This window comes from Heloderma suspectum, chromosome 4 (assembly GCF_057233095.1).
Source record: "Heloderma suspectum isolate Gila_16-S chromosome 4, 16-S_ref, whole genome shotgun sequence".
Taxonomy (NCBI): domain Eukaryota; kingdom Metazoa; phylum Chordata; class Lepidosauria; order Squamata; family Helodermatidae; genus Heloderma; species Heloderma suspectum.
In genome coordinates, this window is record NC_139461.1 from 135,603,520 (window position 1) to 135,623,799 (window position 20,280).

The 20,280-nt window shown below is 41.2% G+C and overlaps 1 protein-coding gene across 1 annotated transcript in view; it reads left to right on the plus strand.

Annotated features, from left to right (window-relative positions):
• Positions 1–20,280, plus strand: part of CTNND2 (catenin delta 2) — an 861,592-nt gene that overhangs the window by 781,810 nt on the left and 59,502 nt on the right. The window contains exons 18-20 of the mRNA XM_084850586.1: positions 7,891–8,101; positions 12,003–12,087; positions 18,150–18,275. Of these exons, the coding sequence (XP_084706712.1) occupies positions 7,891–8,101; positions 12,003–12,087; positions 18,150–18,275 (422 nt within the window). The remainder of the gene's footprint in view (positions 1–7,890; positions 8,102–12,002; positions 12,088–18,149; positions 18,276–20,280) is intronic.

Consider the following 20,280-nt stretch of genomic DNA (forward strand, 5'->3'; position numbering starts at 1 on the left):
AAGGTTCCGACCCCCTTGAGGACAAGGACTTGCATCCCTATATTGGCCCATCAGTCCGGTAAATGGGTTTGAAGGAAATTGTCTTGGAGGAGGAAGGGGAGTGCTAGGCTCCAACCCAGAGGCACTCCAGACCTGATGGAAGGGGTGGAGACTGTAGAGAGTGATCTGGCCCTCGAGGCATAAAAAGCTTCAGTCCAGTCCTAGACTTGGTTGGAGAAAGTTGTTTACTTAGAGCTTTCCTTGGTGCTTCCATTTGAGACTCTTGTCAAGGGCAGGACAGGACAGACAAGCTAATTCAACATACCAAGTCATGAAACCTTGGGGAATTTCAGACTTCTAATCAGACTGCTACCAGTTCTTGTAATGTTCAACTAATTGTTTGTTTTGAATGGAGATTCCCTGTTAATATTACTGCAAAACTCTACAGTTTGAATTAGAAGAAACTGTTCACTCAGGTCCCTACAAATACATTATCAGTAATGTTTCTACATTGTAATATCACCTGATCAAGCATTTATTCACAGTGAATAAAAAAGATGTAGGCAGCTGCTTAGGGCTTCGAATCACATCACTCATGACAGGAAAAGACGTTTATTTCTGAGTCTAAAGATAATTGTTTAGAGTTAGGGCTGAGGCCACATTTTAAGAGTCAAAGCCCAATTTTATAGCATATGATATGGTAGTTGCCATTTTCCAAAAGCCAACACTTCATTTGTGAATATAGTTGCCTTCTCTAGTCCCTTTCACATTGATAGCACAACATTCTGGAACAGGGGTTCTTGAACTTCCTACTGTAGACATTGCAAAACAAGGGCAGATAGCTCAGCTATCAGCATTCATTCCTCTGTTAAACAAGCATGCGAGGTCAAGATATGGAACGGGGTTATGTGGGGTCCACACAAAAGCAGTGTAGATGTAGCTCTGGCTCCCTGAAAATTTACTTTATTGCATATATATCCTGCCTTTCTGCTAAAAATAGTGCTCAGTAATAAAACACAGATAAAGCACAGCGTTATAATTAAAATTAATTAAAACATTAAAACAACTAAATTAAAATGGACTCTACAAGAGCCCGCATCGATAAAAAAGAAAGAAAAAGAAACAGCACCCAACAGTTACAATCTAATTCTGCAAGCTAGTCAGCTTAAAGGCCAAATGCTATTGGAATAAAATTATCTTGGCTGGTGGGAAGACAACAGAGATGGAGCTAACTTGGCCTCCCTTTGCAGGGAGTTTCAGAACCCGGGAATACCCTCTCCTGTTTTCTTTCCAAATGTGCCTCTGAATGATGGTGGGACTGAGAGAAGGGCCTCTCCTGAGGATCTTAAAACTTGGGCAGGTTCATATGAGAGAATGTGATCTTTCAAATAGCCTGGTCCAAAGTCTTACGGGGCTTTATAGGTTGTAACAAATGGGCTGGTAGCTAGTGGATCTGTTGTAACAAGGGAATCACATGCTCCCTATAACCGGCTTCAGTCAACAGTCTAGCTGCAGCATTCTGAACCAGCTAAAGTTTCCAAACACTTTTCAAAGGTAGTCCCACATAGTGTGCATTACAGTGGTCTAACCGGGATGTAACTAAGGTATGAGCCACCATGTTCGGATATGACATTTCCAGGAAAAAAATTAGGAGAAAACTTCAGGAATGTCTGCTCCTTCCTTCCATCTCCAGTGCAAATCCCCCCCACCTTCCCTTCCATTGTTGGCACTGATCATAGTTCAACATTACATCTGCACTGATGTTAACCATGTTTGTTTAATTGTGACTAGGGTTCCCATCTTAACCAAGATGTGAAACCAGAGTTTGAAGCGAGGTAAAAGGGAATTTGGTTAGCATTGGTTTGTGGACATAATGCTAAACCATTCTTAATACTGAGAAGGGAAAGGAGAGACGGTTTGTACTGGAGAAGAGAAGGATGAGCAGGATGTGTGGGTTCCCAATGGTGACATCTTATTTGCAAAACACAGGTTGCCAGGGTCCAGTATGACATATGCACTGGGCCATTGTTGCAGAATGATGGTTACCTCATACATTGCACTAGCTGAGTGTGGTAGCAGAATGGGAATTGGATATGCTGGCATTCTGTTTCCAGGCCCATTGAAAGCATTAAATGGAGAAGGTTCTGTTTTGCCAGTCAACTCCCTGCTATCTTTAGTTGGAAGCCTGATCCACCCAGGTCGGAACTAGGATGAATTTACTACCATGTATCCATTTGAAATGCTGCTGCAAAGTTCACTTTACCTCCTCTCTGAATCCATTTATGAGCGTGCGCCCCCTTCTCCTTTTCTACAACGCTGCCTTATCTCTCCACAGTCTTTGACCTCTTACTGAACTGACTTCTGGGATCTCTCCACAGTCCCCACCCCATAGTTTACACCTCAGCCACCTTTGCGATTTCTGCCTAGTGGCCTCATATATAGCTAAAGACTCTTTACTACAGAATCAACTACATTGTTTTATTTCAAATGCACAGCAAGAATCCTCTGCCCTGATCTGCACAAAACATTTAGCACTCGCTAGGTATTTAGTGTCTCCAGATCAGTGATTATCATACCGAACATAATCATTTTGCAATACCGTTTCTTCCCACCTGTTGACTATCATGGTATTAACTTTGGGGTGTGTGGGGGGGGGGGTGAGCTATCTTTTTATTACATGTCTGCAGAGAGCCACAGTGGGTCTGTGATCCTTGTTCATAGCTTCCATTTGTTACCATAATACAGATAATATCTAGAAAGAAAAAGTTAAATGTCAGCGGAGATAATAACAGGCTTCTCAACTGTGTGTTTTCTGTGGGCTCTTAACAGCCAAATAGAATGGGGAAGAAACTAGCTGGAAATTATCATGCATTTAAACAATTGTTTGCTACACTGACATTTCAGATGAAATTCGATGTCCTCAGATTGTAGGCTTTTCAGTTGGCATGCCTACATTATGATTACCAATAATTAAAAGAGAAGGCCTCTTTAAAAGCATTTCCAGTCAGACGCTGCAGTGTTGTTATTCTGAACTAAGTTACCAAGAATAAGGAAGCATTCTATAGATACAAGTTAGAATCAGTTTGCAAGTTAATGTTAAATTTTAGAATTATTGCACTAGTATTATGGCCAACTTCTGATGAGAACAGTGGTAGATAATGCTAATACAAGTGGAGACACTTCTCTGTGTCCATCACCCAACCACATACTTCCTGTATTCTCTCTCTCCCTCCCTCCTTGTATGTAGTACTCAGAACAGACAACAGTGATCATATACACCATTCACATACCGTATATAGATATATGCCACATATATTATAGGGCCGCAGTTGCAGCCCTGTGTTAAGGCTGAGTTAGATTAATCACATTCTACCATTATAACCAGAAATGGGGGGGGGGGGTAGTAGGTGCCACAGTTTATACTCAGGAAATGGCTGAATTATTTATCTGAAACTTGGCTGTGTAGGAGAGGTATTTCATGCCAATTTTGAGGTTAAAAGGATAAAAAAGGCCTTCCATACAGGAGTGTACACTTTGACAAGAGACTTGCAGCAGTTTGACAGCTTCTGTCAGTTTTTTTTCTATAGACATTGCTGGGGTTAGACTTGGCCAAGTTCTCCATTTGTGCTGTGACTTGGGGGGGTGTATTTGTGTTAGGTCTACTACATGCTGTGGCCTAGTAGTAGTATTTATTTATTTATTTATTGCATTTATACCCCGCCTTTCACCCTCTCGCAAGGAACTCAAGGCGGCTTACATTATCCTCCTCCTCACCGTTGTATCCTCACAACAACAACCCTGTGAGGTAGGTTGGGCTGAGAGTCTGTGACTGGCCCAAAGTCACCCAGTGAGCTTCCATGGCCAAGTGGGGACTAGAACCCGGATCTCCCGGCTTCCAGTCCGTCACTCTCACCACTACACTACACTGGCTCTCTATGTTTGTGGTTTTTATTTAAAATGCCATTTTCTGCCCATTTTATCCTCTGGTTGCTCATAAGATATCCCATTGGGCATGCCCAGAACAAACCCATGTTGACTAGCTTCAGCAGGCCCAGAATGAACCTGTGTTGCCTAACACAGTAGATAGGGCTTATACTTTGAATTCAGTTGCAGTCTGCCTCTGAAATAGGTCATATGGCAGGCTGCATCTGAATAGAGAGGTTATTTTCTCTATCTACCTGACTACCTCTCATGGCTTCTCTTTTGTGCTGAGATCTCACCCCCACCCTGATTACCAGCACACTATAATTTGAAAGGAGGGGAATGCTGAAGCAATTGGGAGTGGGAAAGCAGAGAAGTCAGCAATAGGCCTGGGCAGTGTGTTCAGCGTTCCTTCACCCATGCATCCTTTTTGCTGTTAGAATCAGATCCACACACGCTTCTTTCTGTGTGACTGGGACAGTTCTGTTTTTAAGCCACATTGAACTGGCTCCAACATGGTCAGTTTGGGACTAAGTAATGGCAACATAATTTCTTTTCTGCTTTGACCATTATTTGTAAAAATAGTCAACTTTTTCTGTTTGCCAAGAAAATAGAACTTTTCTCTAATCTGTTTTATCTCAAAGGCAACTGTAAGTCAATGTCACCTTCAGTTCTTACTTTTTAAAGCTGTAATCTAAAGGGGAAAAAAACACCTGCCAACAATGGGAGAGGTTTGTGCTCAAAAATATACTATAGATTCTAATCCAGAAACACAATTACTTTTTGCTCACCTTTTCCTAAAAATTGCAACAGATTTTAATAACCTAAGACAGAAGACCTGAGAGAGAGTACAAGGTAGAGACTGACCCCTAGAAATACAGTGAGATCATTGTGATGTCAGATAACTTCATTTTGTAGCATCAGAAAATCCCATCTCTACAGCTGCATTCTTTCCTGTGAATGCTACCCTGAAGTTACATTTCTAATTTCTTCCATTCTTTTCCAATAAACTTAGGCAGATAAAGGAGTATTCCTGGATGTCATACAGACTTAAATTTAATCAAATTATTCAAATGCTTTAAAAATGTGTTGAGTCTCCAGGACAAGTTACTGAAAATATACATTTGTTTGCAGTTCAAGGGTTTAAGTTCAAATGTTTACTTGTAAATTAACTATGGCTTTGAGTCATACAGAGCACAATACCCATCCATCCCTGATCAAAATTATGGTTAGCACTACTGGCTCTAACAGCAAAAACGGCCCATCTGGGGAAGGAATTATGAAGGTGATGCCTGGATAAACCCCCACCCTCCACCCCATCTTACCCCTATCCAGCCATAGGTTGTCAGAGTTGATAGTGCAGGTTGTTTGCTTGGTGGGGCAGGATTACAGTGCGTGCTTCCCCTGGGTCCAAGATTTGATGTGTTCCCCTCCACTATGGCCATTTTCAAGCCTAATCCCTTTACTGAATAGAGGCAATGACTTGGTTCACTCCCTATGCAAAGCAGGACATTGCCATGGGTTTATTTAACCCATGGGTCGTTGAATTCTGGGTTGTTGTGATGTCCGAACCCAGCCACGTTAACAAACCATGGTTTATTAACAATGAGAAACCCAGAAAGAGAACCCTTGGTTAATTGTTGTGTTGTGAACTCTGGGTTATTTAAACCATGAGTTGTCATTACATTCATTGGTTGTTTCGCCAGGCTATAGAGGCAGCAGGCCAGAGTGGTAAAACAAAACAAAACACCCAGCTGCTCTACATGCCAGCACTTGCACCACAAAGGCATTTGGGGTGCAGGGAGGGAGCAGGCAAAGGAGGAGGGAAACAAACAACAAAGGGACTGAGAAACAAAACACAGTTTGTTCGATCATCTGCTAGCAAACACTGGGCAGGGCAACAAATAATGGGTTAACTATGGGTTAAATAAATCATGGGTTAGTGTTACGTGTGAACCAGGTCTCTATCAACCCCCACCCACCCCATACAATTCCATTTGATTGTCATTGCTTTAAATTGTTCTGAGTTATTTCAGTTCTGAAGCACACACAAATGAATATTTATATTTTTGTTGTTTCATAGTCTTGAGATACTGGTCAAACCAAAAGAAACGAATAGTCTCTCTGGAATGTTCCACATGGTTAACTCTTATTCTTCTTCCCTTTGTTTGCCCCAAGTGAGATCCATATGTGGAAGCAAGTTTCTGCTTGTACAGCTGGTGAGGTTAAGGATGTGCATCTGTCTGCACACCCATATCTTCATTGCAATTCTCATTCAAGCCCCAATGAATTAGTGGGATGTATCTTTAAAGGGACATGGATATATATTGCCACATGGAGTTGCTAACTGGTGCACATAACCAGAGCTGAATCAAGCCATAGCCTTTAAAAGTATATGCAGTAATTTTTTTATTACTAAAATATTAGGAATATTGGTATTGAAAGATCTCAACTGTGGGGTCCTTTCCCTCACCTTTGTAGGGGCTATTTAAATACCTGTATGCTTTAAAGGATAGGCAAGAGAGGAGAAACCCAGCTCTAATCCTTATTTCTTAAAAAGATCATAAACAGCCTTGGAGAATTCCAATTTTTATTACTTTACTGTTTTGTCTTTTGTATCTTTTATTTTCGCTTGTAGCATTTTAAATTGTAAACCCACCTCGAGTGCATTGACATAGAAAGGTGGTATATATATGTAGTAAATACATAAGTAAAATTTCTTGAAAGGAGGTTTAACAGATTATCAGGAATTTAACATCTGTTTTTAGTAACCGCAGTGCACGATATATTATCACTCTGGTGTTGCATGCACTTCAGACATATTCTTTCTAGGCTGCACTTCTGCTTTAAATGTGACAATTTGCAGTAGAAGATAGTAACTTAGAAATGTTTGAAGTAAAAGACATATTACATTTTCCCAGCACTGGATAGTCTGTATTCCACAGGTGAGGAAATGCTCTTCTTCCACAGATAGCTTATTTGTCACTTGCAACTAATGTGTTGAATATAGTAATGAGGATATTATTTGTCATGTGGCTATGTGATCTATAAGTCCCTTCTACTTCATGACTTTTTTATTTTATGGGCTGTGTCCCATTGGTGTCCCTCCACTGATGGAAAGCTCTTTGATCCAGCGGAGGCTTCCATCAGCAGAACAGGGAGGGAGGTGAATTTTTGCACTCCCCCCTGCCCCCCAATCTGCTCTGGACAGTTGGGGACCCATCAGATCACTGAGAGGTGGCACAGGAGGCTGCAGGGGGAATTCCTTCCCAGTTCTGCTAACAGAACCCTATTTTGGATCAAAGAGCCATCCACAGAGGGTCAGCAGTTAGAGTCCTAGATAGAGTCGGCCCACTGAAATGGATGGAATATGAGTTAGTCATGGCTAAGCTAAGTTCCATTCATTTCAGTGGTTCTGCTCTAAATAGGATGAACACTGGATGCAACCTCAGTATCTGTTTTTTTATACTTTAATAGTATTCCACTGTATGACACGAACTCAGAAGAGCTCATGTAGCCTCATATTTGAGAAGAGTAAGGCTACCCTTCCTCCATACATTATATATGGACAAGATTTGTGTGTGACTGGGGACTTGCAGAACTAGTGAGCAAAGGCTAAAACAGTCTTCCTCAACCTGGTGCACTCCAAATGTTTTGGCCTACAGCATTTCTGATCACTGGCCATGTTTGCTGGGGCTAATGGGGGTTGATGTTCAAAACATCTGGCAGGCACGAGGTTGGGGAAGGCTGGGTGAAAATGTGGTTGATAGCTACTGGTAATATGGATAAAAAAGATCACATGGAAATATCAGTCACCTGAATTCATACTAACTTGCAAGACCACAGTAAATAGCTCAGAAGTCATTAAATGATTTGGTTTTCTTTCCCATGTCTTCCTCTTTTCCTTTCCTTTCCTTTCCTTTCCTTTCCTTTCCTTTCCTTTTTGCTTATAATATTTTACTCCTCTCTCCTTTTTTTTCTTTCCAAAAGGCAAGTATGCCATGCGGGACCTGGTTCACCGGCTTCCGGGAGGTAACAACAGTAACAGTTCAGCAAGCAAGGCCATGTCTGATGATACCGTCACTGCCATTTGTTGCACCTTACATGAAGTCATTACAAAAAATATGGAGAATGCCAAGGCCTTACGGGACGCAGGAGGAATTGAGAAGCTTGTTGGCATTTCCAAGAGTAAAGGAGACAAGTACGTTTTGCAAAGCATGCCTATTAGCTATAATTTAATTATTGCTTGTCTGCTCTAATGACTTCCTGAAGATTGTAGTTTATCATATATTAGTAAGCTTGACAGATGATGGAAAAAGGGTGGGGTAACATGCGGATAATCTAACTTCAAAGTGTCTGACACTTGTAGTCATTGTTGACATCTGAAGCATGATATTTATCTATCAAGGGTAGCTTATGGTTTAACCTTTAACAGCACCAGCCAGTACTGAAAGAGCTGGTAATTATAATTGCTAGTATCGGTGCAGATTCCTTCAGGACAACATTTATAAAGTGCATTCTCAAATAATTGCAGGGTTTTTGTTAGAGTAGCATTTCTACCAAGGATTTTTTTAAGAGGGGAGAGGGGGGGAGAGAGAGAGAGAGAGAGGGAAAGGTATATGCCAGGTATTGGAAGCAGGCACCAATGCCAACCATGAAAAAATGGTTGGATGAAATGTGGGGATATGCAGTGATGGCAAATCACATTAAAGAAATGAAACAAAGAAAGGATTCCTTTATTTAAAAGAAGGACACCTTTAGGGTGCAATCCTATGCATGTCTAGACAAGAAAGTCCTACAACTCCCAACATAACTGGCTGGGGAATGCTGGGAGTTGTAGGACTTTCTTCTGTCTAAACATGCATAGGATTGTGCCTTTAATTAACTACTGCAATGTATCTTAGCTACTAACAAACATACAATGGTGTTTCACTGTGTTATAATTCACTTGTATTATCTATTCATTTCACAATCAAATCTAAAACGAAAACTCCCCAAACAAAGCAGAGTTTCTACCTTCCCAAATAATAAACTTTGGTTCCACCATAAACCAGGTTTGGGTGTTGTTAAATTTATAGCCCCATTCAGGTGTTCAATTTAAAATCAAATAGAGGGGGCCAGGGCATGCACTTTGAGCCAGCCCCCACCACTCCTGACCTCCCTGTGATGACAGGGGAGGGTCTACAGTGAAAGTGAATGCATCTTCAAATGAACATGGCTGGCTTGTATCTAGTTTGGCTTACATTTAAAAGTGAGTTTAGTTTTGGCAACTCTAACGAAGAAATGGAAAAGAAGGATGTGTTAGATGAAATGCAAGTTTGGGAAGAAAATAGTTTATCTCCATTAGGGAATGTAGTCAGAATAATATAATAAAGTTACACAGAAAACTGATGGATCTTACAGATTAGTATAGATTATCCACAGTTTGGTGCTTTTGAGATATATGTATACTTCCTGGCTGGGAAATATATTTCACGGGGGGCTCATAATGTTTGTCTCAAGGGTTTTTTGGTTTGGGGGGATCTGCAGTTGGGGGCATATAGAAAGCTAGGTGAGTAATGGGTGGAAGGGATGTTGACAGTCTGGGGCGGGGGCAAATTAGGGTTGGCTTGGAAATGAGCCAAACTACTCCCTGATTTTTAGGGAAGTATCCTACTGAATCCAACAGAAGCTGGCGTGGCAGAGTGGGAGAGGTGGCTCTGCCATCTCTAGTTCATTGTGTTAGAGAGGAATTATTAAGAAAGTATAGCCCTTTCAAAGACGACAGGTTTTCAACTGCAGGATTAAAAGAGGCTGCTAAGAATCTTGTATGGAAGTATCAGGGATTTCATATAAGCTTGCCTTCAGAAAAATGGGAAAGAGACTTGGGAAGAAATGTTTCAGTGGAGAGCCAGGGTGGTGTAGTGGTTAGAGTGTTGGACTGGGACCCAGGAGAATCAGGTTCTAGTCCCCACTCAGCCTCGAAGCTCACCAGGTGACTTTGGGCCAGTTACTGACTCTCAGCCTGACCTACGTCACGGGGTTGCAGTAAGTATAAAATGGAGAGGAGGTGGATTCTTTAAGCCACCTTGGTTCCTTGGAGGAAAAAAGGTGGGATATAAATCTAATCATCATCATCATCAAACCTTAGACAAAGTTTTTGATAAGATTTTGTTTAGATGGTATCTGTCTCCATGTAACAGGTTGAACATGTAACACTGAGTGATGTCTGTTGGATATTTGGTAGTATCAGAGAAATTTGTTTCATATTTATTGGGTAATGCCATATTGGAAAATAATTTTAAGTTGCATAAAAGAAATGATGGATTATGTGCTGCCACTAGATATTGGCTTGATGCTGCTACTTAAAATACATTGCCATTTTGGATGATTTAGAGATGATAATACACCTCTTAATGGCAACCAAGAAGGCAATACGCTACAAATGAACACACACACACAAAACTACTGTCTATGATGGAGTGGTCAGTGAACGTTGGAGATGAAGTGTATACAATTAAGGGAGCAATCCTATCAGGATAGGTGGCCACCTCTGAACTCGGAGGCAGCCATCTATCCAATGCAGGGCAGGCAGAGCACGGAGGGGATCTTCTCCTCTGCACTCCAGCTACCCTGCATTCGCGGCTAGACAGCCAATTTCGGCTGTCTAGCCGCAGGACATTGGAGTGGGGGGGGGGGCCAGATGGTGCATAAGAAGTGTCATGCCAACACTTCTTTGCTCCCCTCCCTGCCCCTGGGAACTCCCCCTTTCTCACCGCTCCATGCTGCTCTAACAAGTGCAGAGCCCCAAGAACCAACCTCAAAGTGCTCCAAGGTCGGTTCCCCAAAACCAAACAATCCTATGGCCGTCTAACCGCTGTCTACCAGCCATAGGATTATGCCCTAAACTGATTTATTCATTTATTTATTTGCTGTATTTATGTACCGCTTCTCATTTAAATAACTCTAATATTATCAGAGTTACAAAAGGAGATAAGCAGACAATATGTTAAAAAATGGACTGTGTCTGTTATATTCTTCGAATGATAAACTACAGGATAATGTTTTATTTATGTTATTGAAAAATAGTATATGAAAGCTTTAAGCTGCAAAGTTTATTTTTCGTTCTCGTTTTATTTTATGTTAATACTTAAAATTATAAAACTTTGTAAGCTGTAATTTTATTTGATGATCATTTTTAAAGCGTTGCTCCTTGTTGGCATATTCAAAGAGGATTTTTCACCATGATCCTAAACTCTACAGTTTCCTCTTTAGAATTTGTTTCTAAATAACCACTTGAACTTGAAGACGTATTGTGTTGTATCCTAATGTGCGTGATGGAGCTTTCTTGACCAGCACTGTAGCCCCCTGTGCCCCCTGAAAAGCTTCTCAGCAGAGGTTTTTAGAAGGTACAGGGGGCTGCAATGGGGAGAAGGGGTGAGAGATCCCTGTTGTCCAAGCAGACTTCCACTCATTCAAGTTTGGATACAACCTGTTATTTACTTGTTTCACTGTTCAACCTATATAGGGCTCCAAAGCAGCTAACAATATCTATCAATATACAGTATAATTCAGTCCAAAATTAAAACAATAAGATTTTTTACTCCAGCATCTTAAAGACAGGAGATAACGTAAGCTCTTATCCCAGCGTTTCCTGATGATCACCAAATCAATTAAAGCACGTAAATTGTTCCCAAGATGCCCACGCTTCTGCAGAGCTGCAGGGCAGAAGTATTAGTAAAAATATTCCCAAATGACCTTAATTCCATTGCTATAGTTTGTATATTATAGCAGTTCCTCCTTGCGGAATTTTTTTTCCCCCTTATTATTTTCTCCCTTCCCAAATCACGTTGGGGTACTGTTGTATTCTCAGCAAACATTCTTACCTGTTGGTCAGCACACACATTATTCATTCTTGCACCCCTCTTCCAACACATAATAAATACTGAGAAGATGAGACAAACTCACACATGACAATTAAGCATGATAATTGCTTAATGAGACAAACTCACACATGACAATTAAGCATGCCTCCCGTCAACTACTGAGTGAACTGATGAATATCAAACTGCTTTCTTGAGGGTTCCCGTTACTCATAAGTGTCACTCTTTTTCCCTAAATAGGCACTCACCAAAAGTAGTGAAGGCAGCATCTCAGGTCTTAAATAGCATGTGGCAGTACAGAGACCTGAGAAGTCTCTACAAGAAGGTAAGATTTATTTAGAAATGTTTTTCCATTCTTAAAATCAGCATCGCTTGGGGGCGGGGAGGAGTTTTCAAGTAAAAACTAGGAATGAATCTAATATCTGAAATATAGCTTGAATATAAGTTTCTGTCCATGTATATATTCTCTCTCTCTCTCTCTCTTTCTCTCTCTGGATGCTCAGACCAGGAACAGAATTTCAGATTTTGTTGGGAGATGTGGGGCAAGACATTTTGGTAGGAGGCAGATATCTTGGCGAGGTGCAAAGCCTTGTTCTTGTATACATTCAAAGATAATGTTTTAAAAAGCAGTATATTTTTAAAGCATATGTTGAGATTGGTTGGGTTTTTTTGATAATTCATAATAACTATAGGAATGTTTTAAACACAGAACTGTCACATTTTTAAAAAAGCAAAAGCAAAGAGTCTTTGTCATGCATATCTAATACATAGGTCCATTTATTATCATCCAGCCTGTACAACCATTGATCTGGCCAGAAGTATCATGGGTGCTCCTAAGAGGTTTTCACATATGATCTAAAACCTGTCCCTAAATGCCACCCTGGCTTAGATCTATTATTTTTTTATTGAAATAAGTTCCGCAAACATAAGCTACATGGATAGCAACAGGTTGAGCTTTCCACACAGTCCAGTCAGAACCATAATCAAAATATTCTTGTTAGGAACCACCATGAGAGTTAGCAGCTCCTAGCAGCTTTAGCCCTTACTCTTTTTTCATGTTCTGGCTCTTCTTTAAAATATGGGCATTTGGAAATGGAAGATCTCCTTTGGGGTAGCCTTTTTCTCCCCACCCGTTTTCCTGGGGGCAGCCTTCTAGCAAGGCAATAAAGAAATGTCTCTCTTACTTTGCTAGTGGGCTACTTGTTAGAGCCTCAGATTGGCTCAGAAAATGAAACGATATATTTCTGATTATTTCTGATTTAACAAATAATAACTGGGTTAGTTTCCAAGGTTATTAGAGGTGAGTGAGAGCAGGCTTGCTCAACTCTAAATATAACTACAGGTGCAATCCAATGCATGTTTAGACAAAAAAAAGTCCTACAACTCCCATCTGGCTAGGGAACGCTGGGACCTGTAGGAATTTTTTCTGTTTAAATATGCATTGGATTGTGACCTAAGCAACTATATAATAACATGCACAAGCAAGTATTGTTTTTCTTTAATAAAATGTGTGTAGTTGGTAGTAGCTGTAAATAAAGGGGGGTTGTTAGCATTTTGGTAATAATTATCCACAGCTTGAAAAATTACTTTTGCACTTGAAGAGATGAGAGACTTAGCTGCTATGTTATATCAGCACATTTCTAAGATGTTGAATTGTAACCCAGGATTGTCTTATTTTATGAATATACACCATTGGAAGGGAATAAACAAAGAGGAGAGTTTTCTAAAATCTCTAAAAGCGATACAAGAGTAAACTTGGATTTATATAAGCAGTACCATATTTTCCCCACGTGTGCCAACACTGGAGAGCAAGATTGCTCTCTGTTCTTGCTGATGTTGCACTTGACAGCCTTGCAAGGCAAGACTGGATTGCACCAGGCAGGAAAAGGCAGAAACAAATGACTACTAGAGACGATAGAGCAGTTCAAGAGGAAAAAGTAATGGCGTGAAGATTCTGTTTGTCTGTTTAAAAGTAACCACCCCTCCAATCAACCAAAAAAAAAGCTTTCAAGGCTGCTAAACAGCCAAAAGATCTCTCTAAATTGGGTGGCTGAGCAACAGAATGGCAAATGAAACTCAGTGTAAGTTAATGCAAAATGATGCACATTGAGACAAAAGAAGATCCTAACTTCACATGTACAGTCATAAATCTTAAACTGGCTGTAGCTACTTGTATGGTCAAAATGGAAAACTAAGCTACATCCAGTAATGTTCCTCAGCTGATGGTAGGTTCTTTGATCTGGAGAAGGCTTCCATTGCAGAACGGGGAGACCAGTTTTGCATATTCTCTCTCTCTTCTGCAGCTCCCCATGCCACCTCCAACACTGTCCCCAAAGGACCTCTAAGGGGGAGGGTGCACGTGGGGATGGGGAATCAGCAAAAAAGCCCCACCTCCCTCCTGATTCTGATTCTCCTGTATGAAAGAGCCTTCCGCCAACAGAGCAACACAATTGGGTACATTCCCCTGTGCCGTAGCACTGAGCAAGAGGAAAGGTAAATTTGGTATTGGAAGTTATTAAGAAAGGGATGATACAGCAAGTATGAAACCTTAGGTATAGATAGATACATTCATACTGCTGTGTAGACTACTGGTCCACCTGTTAAAAGGATATAGTAGATAGATCATACAAAAAAGGGCAACTAAAACGACCAAGGGCTTGAAGCATTCTTACAAAGAAAGCTTAGCACTGTGGAACTAAGAAAGGATATGAGCAGGGCTGGGCAACAGACAGCCACCCTCTGTTTGTCTGTGTAGCCCCCACTTCCCTCCACCACTGCCACCACCAAATTTCCCAGGGGGAAATTGGCATTTTGCCACTGAAGTTCGGTTATACAATGGTGGCCAAAGGGGCCTATTTAGCTTTAACATACAGCTAAATAGGTCCTTTTGGCAAACCAATTATTTTTCCTGCCCCGTCTGCAAATTGTCAGCAGCAAATTCAGCAACTGGGGGCATGGATGTGGCCACTGGTGGATGCTGTGGGGGACAAATTGCCCCTGGAAGTTGCCCACCCCAATGATAGCGAGGATGAAGAGATACATTATTGCTTCTCCCTTACACAGTGCTAGAACTGGGGTTAATCCAATGAAACAGACTGGCAAGTTGGTTCAGAGCAAGGAAGTATTTCTTCAAGCAATGCATAATAAACTTGTGGAATTCACTACCATAAGATGTGATGTCTTCAAAAAGGGGTTGACAATTTAATGGATTTATATACAGCTATTAGCCTTGATAGCTACATGGAAACTTCATGTTTACAGATACTACACCTCTAATTATAAGATGTTAGGGAGAAACGGGGGGGGCACCTCCATCATGTCCTGCTTGTGGACCTTGTAGAGTCAACAGGCTGACCAGTATTGGAAATAGAATGCTAGATTATGGAAATTTAGGCTGTAATCCAATATTCACTTACCTGGGAGTGATCCCCATTCAACTCAGTGGGACTTATTTCTGACTAGACGTATACAGGATTGCTCTGTATGTCTATCCCAGCAAGTCAGCTTGTATGTTTTTATGCTTTGAATTCAGCTAATCAGAACTATGGACCCATTTGCACTACCAATACATGCATGCAATGCAAGGAACAGAATGTGTTTCCTTCTCATTATACCACTACTTTTGTTTCAAGTTGATCCCAATGTTGTTGGAGTTCGTTAAATAAGGATGAAGGAATTCTTGCCTCAGATAATGTACCCAGAATGAGAGTGAAGCAGGGAGAGTGAAGCAGAGTGAGAGTGAAAGAGAGAGTGATTGCAAGGGTCATGAGTAGCATCTTCAGATATGGAAAGGATGACACTAGGTTGGTTGAGACAGAATGGTGCCTCAGTAAGCTTCTGTGGTGGAAAAAGTGGAAATAATTTGGACTGTAGGGGCTGACTGAATACCTTTTATTTGTGAATGGCACATTAATTATTGTCACCTCCAACCAAGTTAGTGATCTTTTAGTAGTTAAAAATAGTTTTTAAAAGAATCCGCACTGAATGTTTTCTAATTTTGACATTCACTTGAAAACTAGCACATTCAACACAGCTGAACAGGATCCTGAAAAACACCTTCATGAACATGCATGTTATTTTGATGGTGTCCAGTGTTCTTTTCCTCCCCTCGCTGCTGTTCCTCTGCACCGTTTTCCTTTCATCTTCCTTGCCCTTGGCCGCATTTGCCCCCCCCCCACACACACACACACACAACACACACTGCAATTCTTTCAGCCTAGATGTAAAATGATGCAACAGCTTGTACCTCTTAATAAATAGGGAGGTAGCCCCATTTTGAACCACGTGAAGTTTCCAAGTAGCTTTCAAAGGCATCACCATGTTGAGTATGTTGCAATAATCCAGCCTGGTTATTATCACAGCCCTGTAGAATGGTGCCTAGTTCACCTTTCTCCAGAAGCAGCCCTCACTGGTGTACCGGCCTAAGGGCACAATCCTATGCACGTTTAGACAGAAAAAAGTCCTACAACTCCCAGCATGGCTGGCTGGGGAATGCTGGGAGTTGTAGGACCATTTTTCTGTCTAACCATGCATAAGATCATGCCCTAAGTTGATAGATAACATTCCTAACACAGATGCCCCCTGGGATTCAAGAAGCAGAGCCAGGTCTAGGAGCAACCCCAGACTGTGCAACTGTTCCTTCACAACGGTATTTCCACCAACTCCTAGGTCAATGACTTCATACTCACCAACACAATCTCCCTCTTGTCTGGGGTGAACTTAATTCATCTTATATACCCCATCGCTGACTCCAGGCATCCATTCAGAACTGTCATCACCTCACCTTGTTCCACTGTAAACAAGAAATAAAGTTGTGACATCCACATATTGATGCTACTTCACCCCCAAATCCCCTCCCAGTTCTTTCAGGCAGATTTTAAAGAGCACAGGGGCCAAGATCAAACTTTGCAGCGCCCCTCAATATAAAACCAACAGCAATCCCCCTTAACACCACCTTATGGGATCTCTCTGATGATTTATAGGAATAGAACCACCACAATGCAGCACTCCAGGCAATCTTGAAGGATGGAATAGTCAATGGCATCAAAAGCAGTTAAGAAATCTATGAGTCAACAGGGTCACACACTCTCTCTAAATTGTCCACTCGGGCAATCAGGGCAGTCTCAGTCCAAAAACAGGTCATGAATCCAAACTGATAAGGATCTAGCAGATAATCAGTTTCCTCCAGAAGTACTGGATCTGGAGATACACCCCATGCTCCATCACCTTGCCCAAGAACAATATTTTGACTTTTCATGTAGTTCAGGATGCGTATTGTTTGGATTTTCTCTGTCTAGCAATTTGTCTTGCATCTTTTTTGTATGCAAAATTGTTTTCAGTAGCAGACTCTTCGTATTCTTTCAGTCAGCCTCCCCAACCTGGCGCCCTCCAGATGTTTTGGACTACAACTCCCATCAGCCCCAGTCAGCATGGCCAATTGCTAGAAATACTGGGAGTTGTACACCAAAATGTCTGACAGGAACCAGGTTGGGGAAGGTGGCTTTAAATCTTACCATGATTTAGGGGCTAATGAAGCAGTGCATACATGTAACACTGAGGGCCAAACTACACAAGCAGGGGGGCGGGGGGATTCTTACTTTGAACACAGCAAGAGGAGGCTTATCTCTTCACGCCCAGCTGCATTCCAGCCAAAAATGACTTCCCCTGCATGGCTTGGGGCTTTAGGAAAAGAGTTCCCTGTGAGGGGTGAGCAATTTTTGGTCGGAACGCAGTTGGGGAGTAAAAAGATAAACCTCCCCTCACTGCACGTTGTGCTTCAAGTAAGAATTCCACCCCATACCTCTAATTAATTTATCAAACACCTATGTCACAGCTACACATTATGCAGTAAGTGTAACGTGTAGCTTGGTCCTCAAACCCCCTAGTCATGCATGTGCTGCTGCTTCCATAGATGCTGTCCTGCCGCTAGTCACTTGTCAAGTCTTTCATCCCTGTGGTTCCTCAGTGGGCATGGTTGCCATATACTTAGATACCTGGCTAGTCGATCACTTGTGTGGTATCATAACCATGCCCACTGAAGAGCAGCCACAGAGGCACCAGCAGTCCAGTCTCAGGTCTAGAAAAAAATTATTTTAGTCCACCGCGACAAGACTAGCTGCTCTTGCTAACCTTAAGTATTGCTCCGGCATGTTTCGATGGTGCACCTCGGAATCCGTAGGGTTGTGAAGGCAGGCGGAACTGAATTTTCTCTACTTTAGTATGGGAATGAATCTCTGGCAGTGGGATATGTTTCTGTCTGTAATTTAAAGCTGTTATGGTTGTGCAAAAACAAATGTGGCCTAGATCCCATATTTCTATATCACTGTAAAAAAAAAAAAACCTCATTGAAATAAATGACTGATTGACTGACTGATTGATTTATGGCAGCGGGTGGTCCCAGACTTCAGTGTGGCTGAGGACAGAGGATTTTCACCCACCCATCATTCTGAGTCATGGCACGCTCAGCATTCCCTCTCCCAGAATCAAGAAACCAGAATCTATTCCCAAACCCAGGTATTCTGGCTGTCAGCTGACCAGTCTTAATTTGTGATTTTTTAAAAAATTATTTATTTATTTACTTATTTATTCTAAAATTTATATACCACCAGCAATGCCTCACATAGTGGCTAACGAATAAAATATTAACACATTTAAACATTAAATGATGTTGAATGCGTACCTAGATTTGCATCTGCAAGAGCACTGAAGAGCTTATTTAAATATTCATATCAATCAAAGTACAGTTACAGAAAGCAATGTGTAGAATATATTTTAGCATCACTTACATCATCAGCCAAATCTTTCTTACCTAGCAAAGGCGGGTAGGGGAATTTACAGCCTTCATGCTGTTGTTAAATGACCATGAGGCAAATTTAACACTGAAAAGAAAAGCAGTACAAAAGGCATTGGGTTAACTTTAATTACATTGGTTCTCTTTTTACTAAATTTTCCAGATTTTATTATGTCATTTGTATATTTCTGTCATCAGAAATTTGCTCATTACAAAACCTTTTATGTTAGCAGAGAAAATCCTTTTAGTCAAGAGTTTTGTTTTGTGAACCCGTATTGTTTTTTCTTTTGATAAATGGTATGAATACAAAGTTTGCTTGGCTAATCAATCCCCTGGGACCTGCAAAGAAATATAAAAACTGGAACAAAGTTATTAATAGGTTGCAGCTGGTGAGGTTTGGAGATGGTGGGGACAATTTCTTTCTTTTGCTCATATGTGGTGTGCACCACTGCCACAGTTGTAGTAGTGTGCACATTCAACACATGTGTACAGTTTTCTTGTGCATGCGCATTCTTGTAGATAACCACTGTATGCCAAGCAAAAGTCCTTCACTGACACTTCTTCCTGCGGTGTATTTTTCAAAAGCCTTTATCTGCCACTCTCTAGCAAATGACACCTGATCCAGTCCAGTGTATTTTTGTGTCTAGTATATTTTTGTGTGATCTTAGATCAGCCTGGTGAAGTCCCAGTATTTTGACCTGGAGTTCTTCCTGATAGGTCAGCCTTTCAAATGGATTTAACTGGAGATGATATGCAGTATTCATGGCTTCTCTTCACCCAAAGAAAACACAACCAGACTAATCATATAAACATGGCCTTGGAGGAGAGTCTGTTTGTATGTTTATGTTGCTTCACATAGCCCCAAATGCAGAGTCTGTTTATTGTACACTTTGTGCTCAGAGCCTTTAAGCACGAGCACAGTACAATAAACAGGCTCCATATCAGGAGCTGCGTGAGGAAACAATACAAAGACAATACAGAATACAATCCTCCCTGGACACCAGTACAGAATAAGGTTGCCAAATCTGGCTGGAAGTATTCCTAGAGATTTCTCCCCAATCCCCACTTCATTTTACACAGTACCAATCTGTTAAAATCTCCACCATTGCTTTCACTGCTGGAAATTAATGCTGATTCTTGGAGACTCCAGGCCAGTTCTAGAGGAGTGGCAACTATAGTGCAGAGCTGCTCAAATGTATTCTTTAAGAACATTCATGCTTTTGTATCTATCAAAAAAGAATTAATATTAAACACTTCAATTCCCTACACAGCCATGCAGTTAGATCACTGGCTGAACTTCAGCCAGTCACTATCTCACAGTACAACCACAGGGTTCTTGTGAGAAAAAAAGGGAATTATATGTCTTCCACTTGGAGGGAAGGGACACACAATTGAATACAATTCCTTGGAGGGAGGGAACACTGGGGCACAAATTTCAATAGAAAAGCCTACTAGACCAGGCCTACCTTTTTACACCAACTGGGCCTGTTAGATAGAGGAACCAGGTCTCTTGCAACAGAATTTAATCTTTAAAATTGTACCTTTTCTTCCTAATGTGGCAGTTGGTTCCTATATGGCCCTGCCCTAACAGGGAAACGTTGGAGGCAAGTGATACTGGACAGGTATCCAAGGGTCTGGCCCCACAAAAGGCTTCCTAGATTTATACTATTGGCTGAAAATTGCCTTACAACTGCTGACAAGACTCAGCAGCAACTTGCTGAATGTTTT